The sequence below is a fragment of the Haliotis rufescens genome, unplaced genomic scaffold (assembly GCF_023055435.1).
Source record: "Haliotis rufescens isolate VD_foot unplaced genomic scaffold, xgHalRufe1.0.p SCAF_4, whole genome shotgun sequence".
NCBI classification, from domain to species: domain Eukaryota; kingdom Metazoa; phylum Mollusca; class Gastropoda; order Lepetellida; family Haliotidae; genus Haliotis; species Haliotis rufescens.
Genome location: NW_025964112.1, coordinates 22,728,304 through 22,746,958, shown reverse-complemented (window position 1 = coordinate 22,746,958; position 18,655 = coordinate 22,728,304). Strand labels below are relative to the sequence as shown.

Here is an 18,655-nt window from a genome sequence, read left to right as displayed (position 1 = left end):
AGTCTAGAGAATGTAAAACACATTTTCATTGGTTAAAGTAAATTATCACACATTTTTATAGCCAATCAAAAAGAAGAATACCGGTTTAGCCTGACCATCATGGCGCCCCGCGATTGATAATGTGGGCATAGGAAAATATTTGCAGATTGAGCATTTTCCAGTCAAGACAGGGGATCACGTTAAAAAAGGTACTTATCAAATTATATTTTGTAAAAAATATCGCATTTCGTTATCTCACAGTGTTGAGAAATCAAACTTATGCACATGCGGAAATCAGACAGCACCTTATCAGAAATTCTAAAACCATTGTCTTCGCTAGCGCGGTTCTTTATGCTTGCAGACACGAATTCTTTATTGAATCGTAACTAAAACAGTGTGTCTAAGCTGTATAGGACATAAAGGTGTAAACTGCGTTCGAATTGAATACGTGTTTTATATATTTTAATCAAGAATAGTTTAAAAATGTTGGCTTGATATGTTCCTAACGACATACTGACAGAGTCTTTAGAGCGGCAGCAAGAAAATGTCTGACAGTTCATTATGTTTCGTTAGCAGTAGCTAATTGAAAAGTGTTTTTTCAGGTATTAAGCGGGAAGAAATTTCAACAACACTATGGCTGACGAGGCAGCAGCAAACGAGCTGAGATGGACTGTGAGTGTTTGTGATTATTTTTTTCAGTTGTGAACGAATTCATTCATCCGTCCTTGAGGTAAAAGGTCATGACCCTTATGTCACGTGGTAGTTATCTTCATATTGATTGGGTGTTGTATTTCCTAAACAAAAATAGAATGTGTCGACTCTTTTCATTGGTTGATTTCTTGTGGCGATTTTGAAACGACTTCAGTTCGAAAGGCTTAATATTTTCGAGAGCTCCTGGGAATAAGAACTTTTTGTAGGCCAAAAAACACTTTTAACCATTTCGGGCACCAATTTATCAGAATGGCATCCGAAGGTCCACTAAAAGTAAGTTGTTATCATTTTTAGGGGTTTTAATCATGATAATAACTAAAGATTCTGAGTTTCTTTCAATACTCTTGGCTTATATTCACCAGCAGTAGACCACATCATGACATAAATTCAACAACATTCTTTTCACTACCACAGATTCCTCTTTTTAGCCACATCCAGTAGGTGTTCTAGCTTAGACAGAGAAATCTGTCCTTCCCAAATACCCAAACCATTATAGGATGCATTATCAGTCACTTGACCTACATTACCTTTCCATCTCCTAATTATATTAAAGAATTCAATTTGGTGGGCCAGGGATGCAGTGGCAGAAATTGGCACTCATCCTATAGTTCTTGCCAAACTGCCCCAAAAATAAGGTATTATAAGGCCTAGTGGAAATTTGCCCTTTTTAAGGGTTTTGCTATCATGGCTATATGTTATTATATGGACTAGTGGACAAAAACTGTTAGTTTCTAATGCTGGGATGTTGCTGTCTGTTTTAGTGTTTTTCTTCATGACAAATATCATGCAAACTCTTTGGTGTTGGCCAAGTCAAGAAACGCCATGGGTTTGTTCCAATGTTTTGAGTGGGAGATCAATCTGAGGGAAGAATTCCACCTTTTCCCCTCACCAAAAGTTGTATATGTATGCATTGCTGCTCAATCCTTTTAGTTACCGTATTCAACGTAATAAGCGCCCAGGGCGCCCTCAAAATTAGAAATAGGGGGCGCTTATTAGAATATTATTTTGAGTTGAAAGATCGTAAATTTCGTGGTTTATGCTAACAGCCTGAAATGTTTACATGCGACGGATGTATTTTTCCAGAATTTAATTGCCAATAATTAAGGGTGATATAACACACGAGTGCGTATTATACATGAATAAAAAGGTCCTGTGTACATTGATCAATCGGAAGGGGTGCTGATTGGGATTGTTCACTAGCCAATATATTAGCAAATATCGCCGTGGGCGCTTATTAGAGCGGGGCGCTTATTACGTCGAATACGGTATATATATTTTTGAGGAGGGGCACAGGCAGAAGTCTTACCCAGTCTGATGTACGGAACATTGATTGATAGTAGTCATTAAACAAAGTTTGGTTCTGTGTAATATATCTCTGTGTTATTGGTTTTCAGACACTAAGAAACATTTGTGGTTTTCTCTCCAATCACATGAGCAACTGTAAGACATCATCTCATTCTGTTTTAGGAGACAACTTTCTCTTAAAAAACAAGCCATCTTCTGAGTATTTACAATGTCTGTGTGATGCTGATGTTTTATCAAGAATATTGGCGATAAACACAGCCATTCGAGAACATAAGACATCCGAAAACATATGATCCAACGATACTCAAAAGTTGGTTTTGCTTGCATATATGAAACAGGAGATAAGCACAGACAAACACCAGTTTTGTCAGTTTCTTCAATAGTTGTGTAATTTCTAAAAACACTTTTGCATTTATATGATTCAACTGGTCAGTATGCTTCCATCCAAAATATTTTTTGGTTACAATAGGTACCCTGACTAAATGGTTTTGGTGGTCAGGCTCAGTAATTTGATTGATTGTGTGTTCATAATCTAATAACTGTTTTGTCTGTTCCTCACTCTATTACTTATAACCCTCTGTCATCATGTCATCATGGTCATATTAAGTGGTATATTGCTGAGTGTGGCATTCCACAACATCCAAAACAAAAATGAACAGTGTACATTAATTAGCATGAGTAAAGTATGTTGTGGACAACCAGTCATGCATTGCCTTAGATTGTGATACTTTACCTGACTCCAGAAACCCTCTAGCCTAGTCTGGTTAACAAGTAGAGATTTACAAAATTAAAGTCTTGAACAGCTTCAGCTTTCTTAATGCCCATGCTCGTGGGCTTCACCAAAGTGGTCAACGTTAAAGACACATCACTTCAGGCTTTCCTCCCACATCAGGCTGACACACTGTGATATAACTGGAATACTGTTCAAAGTGGCTTAAACCCATCTCACTCTCAAATTTCTCAAGGGAAATAATAAAATATGTATCTACATGATCAACACACAGAATACGTCAAAATGCAATTGTTATTCATCTTGGTGCAGGTTTATCATTGATTTTAAGCAAATGCTGTCCCAAAGATGTGGATTGCAGTACTAATTGATATTCAAGGTGTGCAATTTGTTGAAGAAAGTACTGTTTTTCTATGATTGTGGCCATTTTTTGGTTCAAAATCCGGTTCAACCCGATTATGTTTCAAGGTCTGTCAGCACCATAGCCATGCTTGTGGGTTTCACCAAAGTGGTGAACATTTGAGGCCTGCATCACTTCGTCTTTTCTAGCACATGAAGCTGACACACTGTGATATAACTAGAATACTGCTCAAAGTGGCATTAAACCCAACTACTTCACTCTGTGAGTTTTTATTAGTAAAGCAACTAATACCTCAAGTCCAAACCCAGGTCATTCTTAATGGCTCTCCTTGCTGGAGACACAGGTTCAATTCCCCACATGGGCTATCTTCCCAAGGCAAGTAGTTAACCGACCATAAACATGATAAACGTCCAGTTTCCATCCTTGCCAAACTAGGTTGGAATTATGGAGTTAGATTTTGGATGGACTAACAAGTCTATGCATAGTCAAATCAAAATCGCGTAAGGAAATTGTAAACTGCCATGCAGATTTTGGTCGATTGCAGGATTTGCAAAGCATGTGTACCGTCAACTTTGGATCAACAGATATTTTCCAAATCATTTCATGTTTTTAATCAAGGTGCTTACATTATTGGTGCACTTTGCGAAGTAAGACTCATTTAATTGATTGATTATTGATCAGATCGTCTTCGCTGGGCAACACCATTTTATTTGAAGCAAATGCAAGTGATATGAGAGCTAGACTCTGATTAGTCAATAGGAGTTACATAGAAGGGACATAACTCAAAATAGCCACTGGTGGCCCTATGATCGAGCCCAAAAGTTCTAGCCAAGTTCTGCAAGGGTGAAATTTCCCTTGCCTTGAAGATGCACATGGGCACAATGTGGGAAGCTCATTGTCGACGTGGGGGCACGGGTGACCCAGTCATCTGAGGCGCCGTGATTCGCTGTGCAGAGTTGCGTCCCTTGGGCACGCCAGAAACCTATGATTGTGGGTTCGAATCTCGGTTCGCCCCAATTATGTTTCTAGGTTTGTCAGCACCATACCCGTGCTCGTGGGTTTCACCGAAGTGGTAAACGTCCAAGACCTGCATCACTTCGGGCTTTCCTCCCACATTAAGCTGACACGCCGCGATATAACTGGAATACTTTTAAAAGCGGCGTTAAACCCAACTCACTCACTCACTCATTGTCGACGTCTCCTGTTGTGATGGCTGAAATTATGCTAAAAGTGCTGTAAAGCCCAAACTCATAACATTTTTCAATAATTCAGTGCTGATCTCTACATATTTTTTCAATACCTAGCCAATATTTGAGATTTAATTATATACATGTATATCAATGTGTATGTGACACAGCCTATGTCTGACATTTTTTATTTCATTTTCTTTGAAAATATAAATGTATTATTATGTTTATTGTTTTGTTTCAGACCCTGTTTGATAATATGCAGGCCAAAGCTAAGGCTGCTATGGAGAAGAACAAGCCGAAGCCTAAAGCTGCTGCTGGTGGAGGAGGGGGGGATTTCGCCCCTGAGATGAAGGAGATGGCAGTTGAGCACCATGGGAAGAAGGGGGGCAACAAGAGAATGTCTGTTGAGCGAATCTATCAAAAGAAATCTCAACTAGAACATATTCTGCTGCGTCCGGACTCCTATGTCGGTTCTGTTGAAGCAGTCACGCAGGTTAGTTGACAATGTCACTGATTATGTCTGACTCGGTATTATTGTGGGTATACCATTTTCTACACCTTTTATTTAAAAAAAATAAAATTCTTTGAAATAAAATATTTTATCTTTCATGTAGTGTTTACTATCTGTATCAGATATATTTTGTTCAAGATATTGTCTTGAACTGCACAGAGATTTATAATCACCCCAAAGTTGGCGGCAAATGCCTGTAAAATTACCAAGTTCATATTTAAACATACAGTCAAGTCCTGTTAATCCGACAAAGTTGGTTGCATATGATTATATAATTATGTCGGATAAACAAAATTAAGTATTGATCGAAAATCGGACAACTTCCTGATAGATAACGATACAAACACGTAATAAAAATAATGAAAAATGAAATATTCATGTTGTTATGTTACATTGTTAGCGGAATATGTTTTCTAATCATGCAACCTCTAAGGCTTAACTCAAAACAACTGTTAGGGTTGGTATGACTTATTCAAAATACTTTAAAAAGCATTGTCTGGAATGGAAGTTGCAAGTTTGAAACTGGTACCGCAAAGCTTAATAAAGCTGCTTTCTAAGTGGCTAATGTTGACTTCCTGTTTGTCATTTCATTTTGGTCGGTCATAGTTTGCGAAAGGTTCTGATGTGACCTAGCTTTGATGGGATGTCCTCAGCGATAGCGAGAACTTGTATCTGTTTTTAATGATATTGAGGTAGTCTAATCATGTGATAAATCCGGTTTTCTTTATTTAAATCATTAATTGTTTATTGTTAAGCAAGTTTATCTCTGCAGCCGTTGTAATATGCAGCTACCAGCCAACTTGTCTCGCGTCAAAACATGGGCTGTGTACTTGCGGGCAGATAACCATGGAGTATGCTGATCACTGTCGGATTAACGAGACTGATTAATGAGTGATTTTGGTAATTCTTTGCAAATTAGGTGTGTCAGAGTCGGAGTGCGAGACTGTCAGATTAACAGGTCTAAATAGCACTGATTTAATCGGTTCCCATCATTAGTGTCGGATAAAGCCTATTGTCGGATTAATGAGTGTCGGATTAACGAGACTTAACCTGTATTATATTATGTAGTTATAACTAATGTGATTGCTTGGTCAAGGTGACTTGTATTTTAACTGGACAAATACAGTGTTCTGCCAAGGCATCAGCTTTGCAGCATTCTTGCAATATTTTATCAATGGGCCATATATTTACTCTCAGTGGGACACGGGGCGCATTTATGAAGATGGGTTTATTTTATATGATTATGGGAGTAACTGTCTCAAAAACAGTTTACATCACAGAACAGCTGCTTCTATTATTGAATGTAAATGTCGTGATTTTCATTGCCTTAATCAGCTCAATTTTCTATCAACGCCTTTCATTAGCTGAAAGTCACAAATGGTCCAATTAGAATCAAGTTTACACATTTTTGCAATTATAGTACTCATAGTTCTGATAGTGCCAAAGATGTTTCTGCTTCAAATGACCTCAGTATTGCAAAATCGCTTCACATGGTTGCAGCATAATTCAGGAAGAAATAGACCTGTGAAGATTCCGGGGTAGAATAGCTCTTCAGCAACCAATGCTTGCCGTAAAACTGACTATGCTTGTCGTAAAAGGCGACTAACGGGATTGGGTGGTCAGGCTTGCTGACTTGGTTGATGCATGTCATTGATCCCAATTGCGTGGATCGATGCTCATGATGTCAATCACTGGATTGTCTGGTCCAGACTCAATTATTTACAGACCGCCGTCATATAGCTGGAATATTGCTGAGTGCGGCGTTAAACAACAAACAAACAAACAAACAGGAAGAAATACTCCAACATGTCAGCTTTGTATAAATCATGTGAAATCTAATTCAACAACAAAGCTACATTCTCATTTTATAACAAGTGCCTTGAAGAGACATGCTAACAGCAGTGTTCACAAAGAAACTATTGAGGCTATTTATATATGACAGTTGACGCTGTGGTTGTAATAAGTAATATCTGAGAAAGATGCCACAAGAAAATTTTGTGAATCGCTAACGTTACTTGTGGACGGCGATTCTGTATCAATAACCTGCATACCATTGGGTTTTAAGTTTTAAATGTTCCCTCTTTTCGATTTCAAGGCGCATCATACCAAACAACATTAAAAGATAGTACTTGTTGTTACCCTGCCTGGCACTCAGCATTAAGGGGCTAAAACAAAGACTGGTTGGTTCAGAGTCAGTGTACTGTGTCTGAATGGGGTATTCATGTTAAACTGCGGCATGGTATCTCAGTGGACAAGCACTATAATATCGGTATAAGTCGAGACTAGTAAAAGCAGACACGTACACACGTGAATGCACATCTCACCTAACATCTTTGTTTTGCAGGCTATGTGGGTCTATGATGAAGTAACTGACACTATGGTCCAGAGAGAAATCACATTTGTACCAGGGCTGTACAAGATCTTTGATGAAATCATGGGTAACAATTCGGTGTTTAATTTCGGTGTTTAATCTGTTTTAATTTGCCTGATACTTGGTTGTTTGACAGATTCAAATGAAGTCTCTCAGAACAAATCGTTCAAAGATTTAAGTATTTGTCAAAATGAACCCTCAATAAAGCAGCCATAATCAATGACATCTGGACATGGGATTGTCTCATGCTTGTGTTGTTAGTAGGGTTTGGTATTATATTGAACTTATTTTCCAGTCAATGCTGCTGATAACAAACAGAGGGATCCCAGCATGAACTGCTTGAAGATAGACATCGATCCGTAAGTTTTTCTGGAACAATTTCAATTTTTTTTATCTTGTTTGTAATGACGGTTTCAGTTTGTCTGGTAATTTGTCTCTCGATTAAAAAGGTAGCTATGCATTTGATATCGCTAGGTGCATCTGTTAATAACTGGACGAAATTCACACTTTTCTATATGGGCATATAGGTGAATTCCTAGACACTGGACATGTTGATATTCCACAGAACACTTTAGTTATTACACATTTACAGTAAAAACATGCTTATAACCAACTCCAAGGGTCAGTTTAGTTAGTTTATGTCCGTAGTTCATTACTCACTATACCTTGTCCACCATTTTGGATTCCCACTCTATTCGTAATACATTAGAGGTCTAGTTGGCAAGAACTCGGATTGTGAGTACCCTATTTTTTCTGTATGTAAGTATTTTTGAAAGAAATGTAAATAATCTTTGACAGTCAATGTGGGATAGAGATCGTTGGTGCACATACTTAAGCTTGGCTTCATATCAACTTCTTGGCATGATGATAACCCAATAAGTTGGACTATCCAAGAAGCCCATATAACCATATTGTAGACCTAGAATTTTGTAGAAAGGGTGTGAGAATCACACAGTAACTGCTACACCACTTTTCTGCAATCTTAGCCACACTTTTCTCGAAAATGTCAAATCGACAGCCCATTCACTGTAGCCTCTTCAACATGTTCAGTGGGGATATTTGACCATATCAGAACATGACCATATTTTGATTTCCAGAGAAAACAACAAAATCAAAATTTGGAACAACGGGAAAGGTATTCCAGTCATTGAGCACAAGACTGAGAAGATGTACGTCCCCACCATGATCTTCGGCCATCTCCTGACCTCTAGTAACTATGACGACTCTGAGAAGAAAGTCACAGGTAACCTTGCATGAATTTGAGAATACCTTGGAAACCCTTGAAGTTGAAAGTCGCCAAATGGCTTGAAAAGCATTGGTTTTGTACAAAATGATATATACTTGTTAATAACATTATTACAATTCATGACACTTTATTTTATTTGTTGGTAGTGAAAATAAATCTTGCTTGAAAAGGGATGTTCATACTGCTCTTTAGGTCTTTCGACTAATATATTATATTGACAGGTGAAACCTAATAACCCTACTAAAAAAAACTTGAAAATAACATTTGAAAACCTTAAAAAGGCCTGGAATTCTCTGATTATTTAATATGTTTCCTGAAGAGTGGAAATTTGTTTGTGGCTGAACCCACAGGGTTAAATGTGATTACAATTACTAGCATGTAATATGAAGAGACCCCATGGAGATCCTGGGTTTGAATAGACCCCGTCAACCTATGCAGGCTGAAAGATTGCATATCACAGTAGATCATTGCTCATCATATCAAATTATTCCCTTGTTTCAGGTGGTCGTAATGGCTATGGTGCCAAATTGTGCAATATTTTCAGCAAGAAATTCATTGTCGAGACATCTTGTAATGAGTACAAGAAAGGTTTCAAACAGGTGAATATTCAGCATATTTTATGTTATTTCAGTATAAAACATCACTCTTTATTTATGTGAACTGTGAAGATCCGGATAGAATAGGTTCTCAGTAACCCATGCTTGTTGTATGAGGCAACTATGCTTGTCGTAAGAGGCAACTAATGGGATTTGGTTCATGCATGTCATTGTTTCCTAACTGCGTGGATTGATGCTCATGATAACGGATCAATGTCATATAACTGGAATATTGTTGAGTGGTGTGGTTGTTCTACCAACCAGTCTGTTTAACATTGTTTTTCTTTACTTCGCCTTAGGGCTCATTCTACTAGTATTCTGCAAGTCGGTTGATAATTTCATGAAGGCGATAAGGTATCACTAGCCGAAGTAGTTACCCGTTCCACAAAGCAATCGTAGCGCTAAGACAGCCGTAAGTCTTTGTTAAAGTATGGAACTAACAACAGCTTTGTTGACCTGGCTTAGACTTGGTTATTGCAAAATTTTGTAAATATTACTTTTTGAAATATGATACAAATTTGTTAGGGAATCACTACATGGGTACACATATATTATTAGCAGGTGCAAATGCACAATAAATGGTGACAGCCCTAATGATAAGCAATGGGGGACACAGGTGGTCTTCCCTGCCTGAGGTGCCCGTAGACAGCAGCCCTAACACAACTTTGTGTGAGAGTGAGCATGTGCCTGTATCTTTGTATGCATTTCTTAAGAATAGATGTATTTGAACTCAGTGATTGCAATACAAAAATTGTCCATTTAAATAAATGATTAAATTAATATGATGATGGTTTATTTTCAGTAATATTCTTTTGACTACTATATCTGTTTCAGTGTAACATGTTAGCTAAGAAACTTGGATAAGTGCTGAAGCTTTTTTTAGAAATCTTGCCTTTCTTGCAGACATGGACCGAAAACATGACCAAAACGAAGGAGCCAACAATTACTGACGCCAGAGAAAGTGACTTCACGTGCATCACTTTCTTCCCTGACCTGGAGAAGTTCAAGATGCAGAGCCTGGATGCCGACACTGTTGCTCTCTTCACCAGACGAGCCTATGATGTGGCCGCTTCCTGCAAGGGGGTCAGAGTCATGCTCAATGGAAAACGAGTACCGGTAGGACACTTTGTTTCTATAGTAGTTTTTTTTTACAGTTCAGAAATGAGTTGACTTCTTGTCTAGGTTTGTTTCTTTTTAAGACAACTAATTTTAGTACATGTCTTTTTCTTTGTTTTAGATTGTCTTAGGTCACAATAAATTAACCATGAGATTTTCTTCCAAATATATAAAAGGCTCTGATGGGGAGGCATTTAAAGTATTTTGGTTTTTATTAAAACGGAGTATGGCATTAGTATACACTGTCAACCGATGTTATTTACATGGATGCTTGACATGGCTAGGTACTTGAGGACAATTAAATTATGCAAGGCTGTGCGTTATTGTAATGAGGCCTGTCGGAATGAATTTATTTTGACCTTATCACCACCTAGTGATTCCTGGTTCCCCACAATCTGACCTTCACCATCACCACCTAGATATCTTTATCATATCTGAAACTAGTCATCAAACTTTATATTTTATGTGATGAAAACGCTGTGTTTCCAGGTGAAGAACTTCAGGGACTACATAGACCTGTTCATCAAGGACAAATCAGATGAAGCAGGGGCCCCTTTAAAGATTGTGTACGAGCAACCAAATCCTAGATGGGAAGTTGCCATCACCCTCAGCGACAAGGGCTTCCAACAGGCCAGTTTTGTCAACAGTATTGCAACAACAAAAGTAAGTCTTCCTCCTTGGGAGTGTAGGTCTCAAGTAACTCATTCTTGTCCTGAGAGCCAAGTAATAAGGATTGGTGACAGTGTGTGACCTGCCTAAATATAGGCTTGTATCACGTTCAGTTAATAAAGTTTAAACCTGTAAATTTTCATTAGGGCAATGGACCCGTACGTGGTCTAGTGGATGAGCGGAAGGTTGGGGTTTCGATCCTCAGCTGCATCTTACTAAACAACATTTAAAGATGGTACTTTTTGTTACCCTGTCTGGCGCTCAGCATTAAGGGACTAAAACAAGGACTGGTCGGCTCGGATTCAGTATACTGTGTCTGAGTGGAGTATTCATGTTATTCTGTGGCATTGTATCTCATTGGCAGGGGTTGAAATATTATGAAAAATGTTACTTGACCAAGGGCAAGTATGACCAACAGTCTTACTTGAAGTACATTTAGTGCGGGAAGTCCCTACGGTGGCTGGTAAAATTGTTCCATACGTTCCAAAGTGCTACGCTTATGGTTCTTATAATCATAAGTATATTTAGTGGAAGCTGCAACTAAAATAACCCACCATTGGAATATATTATTCCTGATAAAATGATAATTTCCGATACAATTTCTTCCGACCATTGCATCAAAATTCTTTGAAGTTGTATCATAGGGTACGTTTTAACTGAATCACCGGTAGATTGGGAGGAAACAAGTGCACAGCTGATTGCTATTTCCAGCTTAGTTTACGAGAAAATACACACGGTAATCTAAATCTCTGCATATAAAACAATGCCTTGGAGAGCAGGAAATACATTTAATAGTAACTCATCATGTCTAGTGATGTTTTATATCAAATTTCATACTTCTATTGACCAAGTTTGTTATACCTGTTTATTCACCTGAATTCGCTGAATGGATATGTGTTTTTTTGAAAGCGCATATTAATACTCGATAAATCTATTTTAACGTTATGAATCATAAACAACTTCTATCTTATTTTAAACACTGAAATGTGCAATGTACAGATGTAGATCGGTAGGCAGAGCATGTATACTGTTTTGTATACTCTCTACGACTCGACCTTGGTTAAATCGCTGAACATCCAAGACACTCATCAATTATTTGGACCCCTGTAGCAAGGGTTCACTGTTTCTTAAATGCTTTTGACTCGTTAAAAGTCATATTTGTTATAGTCTGATTTATGTGTCAAAGTTTTCGTAATCGAGAGCGTGTGAGCCTTGACCGTGACTTGTGCGTTCAAATAAAATATTTCATCAAAGCTAGGCCAAGCGAAAGCTTCTAAAGTCACCACTTAACCTACCCCGCATTACAAATTCCAAGAAATGTAGTCATCTGTCCATCATTCAATTTCCCAGGAGCATGTGCCATATATGGAAGTGTTACTACGATCTATTAATGAAACATGCCTGGTTCTCATTGTTGTTGACCTGCCTGACATTGAAGTGTATTAATCCTACACCACACCACACCACACCACACACCACACACCACACACCACACCACACACCACACACCACACCACACCACACCACACCACACCACACCACACCACACCACACCACACCACACCACACCACACCACACCACACCACACATCTTGAATGCGACGGTAACCCTATTTCACCTTCCCTTTTTGTGGGCAAACTAAGGGGGGATAATCTGATGTGATGTAGGGATTTGACGCTCATCTGGCTATTTCTTGTACTCTTCAACTGTTAAAAGAATAACTAAATAGGGTTATACATTCAGCTTTCTGAGCATGTTATGGTATCAAGAAGTGTGGTTCTTCTTGTTTGACCTTGTAGTAGGCAAGTATCTCACCTCACCTGGTTTGACCTTGTAGGCGTATACTGATGTAGTTCACCACAGTGGAAATGTGTGGAGGTATGTAATGACTTTGTAGGGCACCTGCTGCTTCGTGACAACGTAGACATGGTATTTGTTTGTAGTTTGCGTTCCCGTGGGAGTGGAATCAGCTTTGTAGCTGCACCTCATGTCAACCAACTTGTTCTATTTTCAGGGTGGTCGACATGTAGATTATATCACAGATCAAATTGTGTCTAAAATCATTGAAATCGTCAAAAAGAAAAACAAAGGTGGAGTCAACATTAAACCATTCCAGGTAAGTCTCAATCTTTTCTTTAGTGTTGTTTGTACCATTGTTACAATATAACTGAAAACTGGTATTTTGTTATCTGCACATAAGTTTGTTAATTACCCACAGGGTTAGATATAACAAGGTTTAAAAAATTGTATTGGCACTGTGCAAAGATCACTTCACACGCACCAGTGTACTGTTTACGTCATCCTGACTGCATTGTTAGCATCAATAGAATCTTATTGTGACTTTTCAAAAGGGTAGCCCCAAAAAAGATTTAGAAATATGGGTAATAATGAAATAATTGTATTCGCATATATGTCGTACTGATTTGACAAAACCTATTTAAGAATTCATGTATTACTCGCTCGGGAAATACAAGAATTGAGACACTCTTGTGAAATCAATATGTGACACATGCTGGTACAATAATCTCTGTGTGACACGAGTAGATCAGTCATTTAGAAATAGAAACATTATATTTTGTACCTGTACCAGTGGATGCAGATTCCTTGGTTCAACTAAACATGTTACACAAGACTATTGGACAACTGGATGTGTACAATGGATGTCGGTTACTCAATGAAATATGTCAACAGTTACATTTATGCTTTTTGCTTTTGATGGTTGAATTTTATCTTCAGATCAAGAACCACATGTGGGTGTTTGTGAATTGCCTGATAGAAAACCCCACATTTGACTCCCAGACAAAAGAGAACATGACGTTACAAGTTAAAAGTTTTGGCTCAAAGTGCCAGATGACTGAAAACTTTATAAAAATGGTATTATTATTATTACCAATCATGTTAATCAACTTCATTTTAAACATTTTAACATTTATTTTTCCTGAGTTGAAATCATGATAATAGAAAGAAAAGAAATTTGGTATGTATTCATGGACACATTTTGTAAATAATCATCTCTGAGAAAGTTCATGGGTACTTCAGAAGATTCAGTTTGTCATGCATTGTGCTGCAGCTTGCACAGATCAATAACATAAACTCTAAACTTCATTGCTTCCTCTAACATAAATTTCAATGTGTATGTGTTGGTGTCCTGGCAGTGCACCATGCTCAGTTTGTGTACTCCTCCCTTGATGTTATCTGAGTACTATCTCTTGTTCACAAGTCCAGCAAGTGCGGTATCGTGGAGAGCATCCTCAGCTGGATGAAGTTCAAGGCTCAAGCTCAGCTCAACAAGAAGTGCCACGCATCCAAACACTCCAAACTGAAAGGCATCCCCAAACTAGATGACGCTAATGATGCTGGCACCAAGAATTCCAAAGATTGTACTCTCATTCTCACTGAGGGAGACTCAGCTAAAACCCTGGCTGTTGCTGGCCTCGGCGTGATTGGGAGGGACAGATATGGGGTGTTCCCCCTCAGGGGTAAAGTCCTCAACGTAAGGGAGGCTACTCACAAACAGGTAGGTAGGATCAAACGGAATGCCGTAAGGAAACTGTAGCCATATTTCCCACATTAAGCTTGCCTGTGGGCATGTGTAGGCAGAATATGATATATATGAAATATGTCACATTGGGTGATTTACTTAATACATTAAAGTTTGTTTGTTTTAAGCTGAATGATTTGGAAATGGTCATTAACTCTGAGAATAATTTGGGGATGGAATAGGTTCCAAAGACATCATGCTGTATAGATTGCTAATGAGGATCAGGATGTTGTGAAGTTTGACTAACTGATGGTATCATCGTTACCTTCATTGTGGCTCAAATGCAGACTTGATTATTAATCGGCCAGTGCTTGGATATGCTGACTGCAATGTGAAACTCACTGAACTACTTCTTTCATGAGACCGTGAAAGGCGACAATGCTTGTCGTAAGAGGCGACTAATGGGATCGGGATGTATGTCATTGTATCCCAATTGATTGATGCTCATGATATCAGTCACTGGATTGTCTGGTCAAGATTTGATTATTTACAGACTGATTCATATAGCTGGAATAATGCTGAGTGCGGCATTAAACAACAAACAAAACATCTTTCCTGAAGCCTATAGATGTTAAGGCACTGTGAAAGACTTGCCTTTGAGGTGCATACACACACAAATATGTACCTGTCTGGAACTGGAAGTTGCATTGTTATATGTCGCCATGGCATTATAAGAGGAATAGGTGTAGATAGTTGAGAGCAGGTAGGTCCCGCACCTTGTGTTGACTTCCATTATTTCTGTTGCTAGATCATGGACAATGCTGAAATCAACAACGTGATTAAAATCATGGGCTTGCAGTTCAAGGAGAAGTATGACAGCATGGACGCCATCAACCGTCTGCGATATGGCAAAATCATGATCATGACAGATCAGGATCAAGATGGCTCTCACATTAAGGGCCTTCTTATCAACTTTGTACATCACTTCTGGCCAAACCTCCTTAAGTTCAATGTGATTGAGGAGTTTATTACACCCATTGTGAAGGTGATTGTTAAATTCTTTTGTATTGCAGTGTTCTAGAGCGCACTGCTCACTGTTGCTGAGTCCTCCTGTGGGTATTCCCCTGTTGTTGTGTGCTAGTAGTAACAGATTCAGGGGACCAGTTGGACACAGTGGTGACTAAGTATGAATAACACTTGATGTTCCTTCACCAAGCAGGGTCTACTCACTAATGTAGAGAATGGACGCAAAAAAAATATATACTGCGTCCCAAGGGACGAACAATAATATATTTATTGTACCTTCAGCGCATCAAGAGCAGTTACAGGTGTCTGTTATTTCATCCATCAATCATGACCACTGTCCACATGATCATGATGATTATTGATATTCCAGGCTCTAAGTAATGAACTAAACATACAGTACACTACACCATTTCATTGCTTTACCGGAACCCCATATTGCCTGCAGGGAGGGACCCTTACAATTAATTATTAGGGGTCCCCTGTACCCCCACTGTTGTATGTCAAGGTAAAACCCGACCCGAGTGTTAGTCATGTTAGTAGCAGGGCAAACATAACTTGATGATGTTTATTATATGAGGCCAGTTATTAATATATTTTTGCACAAGTAAACTAGACAAGTGCTTTCGAAAGGACACACCTTAACATCTCTATGAACACTATGTGGCATCAAATGTTCCACTGTGTTATTGTTTGTAAAACACTTGAACAGCCCATTACAACATAATGTGACATGGATGACAGATTTGAGGCTATTAATTTATGTGAGACAGGAAAGCCTTATTCCACATAGCTGATAGCTGGTTTTTGTCCAAATCTACAACTTATATCATGAATTATTTGTTTTTCTAGGTTACAAAAAGCAAACAAGAGAAATCCTTCTACAGTTTGCCTGAGTTTGAAGAGTGGAAAAAAGGGACTGACAACTGGCATACCTGGAAGATAAAGTACTACAAAGGTGTTGTTTCATTTTCATCTAGCTTTTACTTTGTCCAGATGTACACGAGGGGAACATTCTTAACTTGAAGGTGTCAGTCAGACATTTCAAACCTGAACAATTTTCCCAGTATTGTTTCTTTTATTAGTGTCACATAAAAGTACATTGGGAGTCAGGATAGGTCCTGTTTGTTGTGAAGATTGACTTGGCCACAATGGCCACCAAAAACGGATGACAACCTAAATAGACGAAGTTGAGCGACATGTACCCTTGGCTGATTGTCTCCCCTGATCGTGTGGATTGTTGTTCAGGCAATCAATCCACCATTGGTTTGGTTGAAATGGCCTGCCATGATCAAGGGTGACATTGCTGTAAGTGAACAAATTATCACTCAAGTCTAATACATAGATGATATAATCAGTGAATCAGTACCATTTCTGGTACTAATCCAGTCTTTCACCACTAATATTGTTTCTGATGCTCCTATATACACTGTCTTCCACCCCTTATACTGTTTCTGATGCTCCTATATACACTGTCTTCCACCACTTATACTGTTTCTGATGCTCCTATATACACTGTCTTCCACCACTTATACTGTTTCTGATGCTCCTATATACACTGTCTTCCACCACTTATACTGTTTCTGATGCTCCTATATACACTGTCTTCCACCACTTATACTGTTTCTGATGCTCCTATATACACTGTCTTCCACCACTTATACTGTTTCTGATGCTCCTATATACACTGTCTTCCACCACTTATACTGTTTCTGATGCTCCTATATACACTGTCTTCCACCACTTATACTGTTTCTTATGCTCCTATATACACTGTCTTCCACCACTTATACTGTTTCTGATGCTCCTATATACACTGTCTTCCACCACTTATACTGTTTCTTATGCTCCTATATACACTGTCTTCCACCACTTATACTGTTTCTGATGCTCCTATATACACTGTCTTCCACCACTTATACTGTTTCTTATGCTCCTATATACACTGTCTTCCACCACTTATACTGTTTCTGATGCTCCTATATACACTGTCTTCCACCACTTATACTGTTTCTGATGCTCCTATATACACTGTCTTCCACCACTTATACTGTTTCTGATGCTCCTATATACACTGTCTTCCACCACTTATACTGTTTCTGTAACTGTCCACTGTTAGGTTTGGGAACCTCCACATCAAAGGAGGCAAAAGAATACTTCAGTGACATGGACCGTCATCGGATCCCCTTCAAGTATGTTGGGACGGAGGACGATGCTTCTATCAACCTGGCGTTCAGCAGGAAGAAGATTGAGGAGAGAAAGGAATGGCTGACCAATTGGATGGAGGAGAGAAAGCGTCGATCAGACATGGGGTTACCTGAGGTGTGTGAACCTAAGAAATAATGGACAGGGGCAATATATGACCCAAGAAAGATAAGTTCAAACCATGAAAAGAGATGGCAAAACGTGACAGTGTTTTTTTTAAATTTCTTGCTACTAGTTAGGAAAAATTATCCTGCATTCCTATTTCCATATCTGAAGGAGCTTCTATTCCACCGATATTGTACGTGTGCAGAGTGTAATAACCAAATACATAGGTGATTAACTAGGAGCCAAACTGTTTTATAAATTTCACTTTTATAAGACCAATCGGATTTAAGCTTGTTGCATGGTGTCAGTACCCTTTGCACTTCAAATGCAGTACAAAGGTAGGAAATCAACTTGGAATAGTTTGAGATATATTGGACCACAAATAATTTCTTTAAGGGGGAAAGGGGAAAAAGAGTTAAAGTATAAATTAGTTTTTTATTCTTTTCCCTTAAAGTAAAGTATATTCTGATGTGGGGAAACTACATTGTCATTTTATAGAAGACCTACGTGGAAGGTTATGTTACAAGTTTGTGTAATTCTGTCTGATCTGTTGCTTGGTGTTTTGATGAGGTGAATATCTTCCATGACTAAAAGCAATGTTCGCTCACTGACATTTCAGTTGTACCTGTATGGCAAGGAAACCAAGAAAGTTACCTACAATGAGTTCATCAATCGAGAACTCATTCTCTTCAGCAACATGGACAACGTGCGCTCCATCCCATCCATCGTGGATGGCCTGAAGCCTGGGCAGAGGAAGGTCCTGTTTACTTGTTTCAAGAGGAACATTTCGAAGGAAGTCAAAGTAGTTCAACTTGCCGGCTCTGTTTCTGAACAATCTGCCTATCACCATGGAGAGGTAAACATTGTCATGAGGTACTTAAAAACATTGCAACACTGGAACTGAGACCGCCTTGAGCTCTTGTGGTAGAGCATCTGCCCGGAGGATGGAAGGTCGGGTGTTCAATCGCTGGTTGTGTCGTACCAAAATGGTACTTGTTGTTACCCTGTCTTGCGCTGAGCATGAAGGAGCTAAAACAAAGACTGATCGGCTCAGA

At 38.7% G+C, this 18,655-nt stretch overlaps 1 protein-coding gene across 4 annotated transcripts in view; it reads left to right on the top strand.

The window, feature by feature from the left end:
* The first annotated feature begins 42 nt into the window (after positions 1-42).
* Positions 43-18,655, top strand: part of LOC124132175 (DNA topoisomerase 2-alpha-like) — a 45,991-nt gene continuing 27,378 nt past the window's right edge. For 3 of the 4 annotated variants that reach the window (XM_046495928.2, XM_046495930.2, XM_046495927.2), the window contains exons 1-16: positions 43-188; positions 582-651; positions 4,518-4,769; positions 7,132-7,225; positions 7,454-7,517; positions 8,256-8,401; positions 8,906-9,003; positions 9,904-10,116; positions 10,606-10,779; positions 12,801-12,902; positions 13,523-13,660; positions 14,007-14,303; positions 15,076-15,312; positions 16,143-16,248; positions 17,410-17,612; positions 18,220-18,456. In XM_046495928.2, the coding sequence (XP_046351884.1) occupies positions 613-651; positions 4,518-4,769; positions 7,132-7,225; positions 7,454-7,517; positions 8,256-8,401; positions 8,906-9,003; positions 9,904-10,116; positions 10,606-10,779; positions 12,801-12,902; positions 13,523-13,660; positions 14,007-14,303; positions 15,076-15,312; positions 16,143-16,248; positions 17,410-17,612; positions 18,220-18,456 (2,400 nt within the window). In that variant the 5' untranslated portion in view covers positions 43-188; positions 582-612. Of the gene's footprint in view, positions 189-581; positions 652-824; positions 964-4,517; positions 4,770-7,131; positions 7,226-7,453; positions 7,518-8,255; positions 8,402-8,905; positions 9,004-9,903; positions 10,117-10,605; positions 10,780-12,800; positions 12,903-13,522; positions 13,661-14,006; positions 14,304-15,075; positions 15,313-16,142; positions 16,249-17,409; positions 17,613-18,219; positions 18,457-18,655 lie in introns of those variants that run through there. The other variant, XM_046495929.2, reaches the window with a different exon arrangement.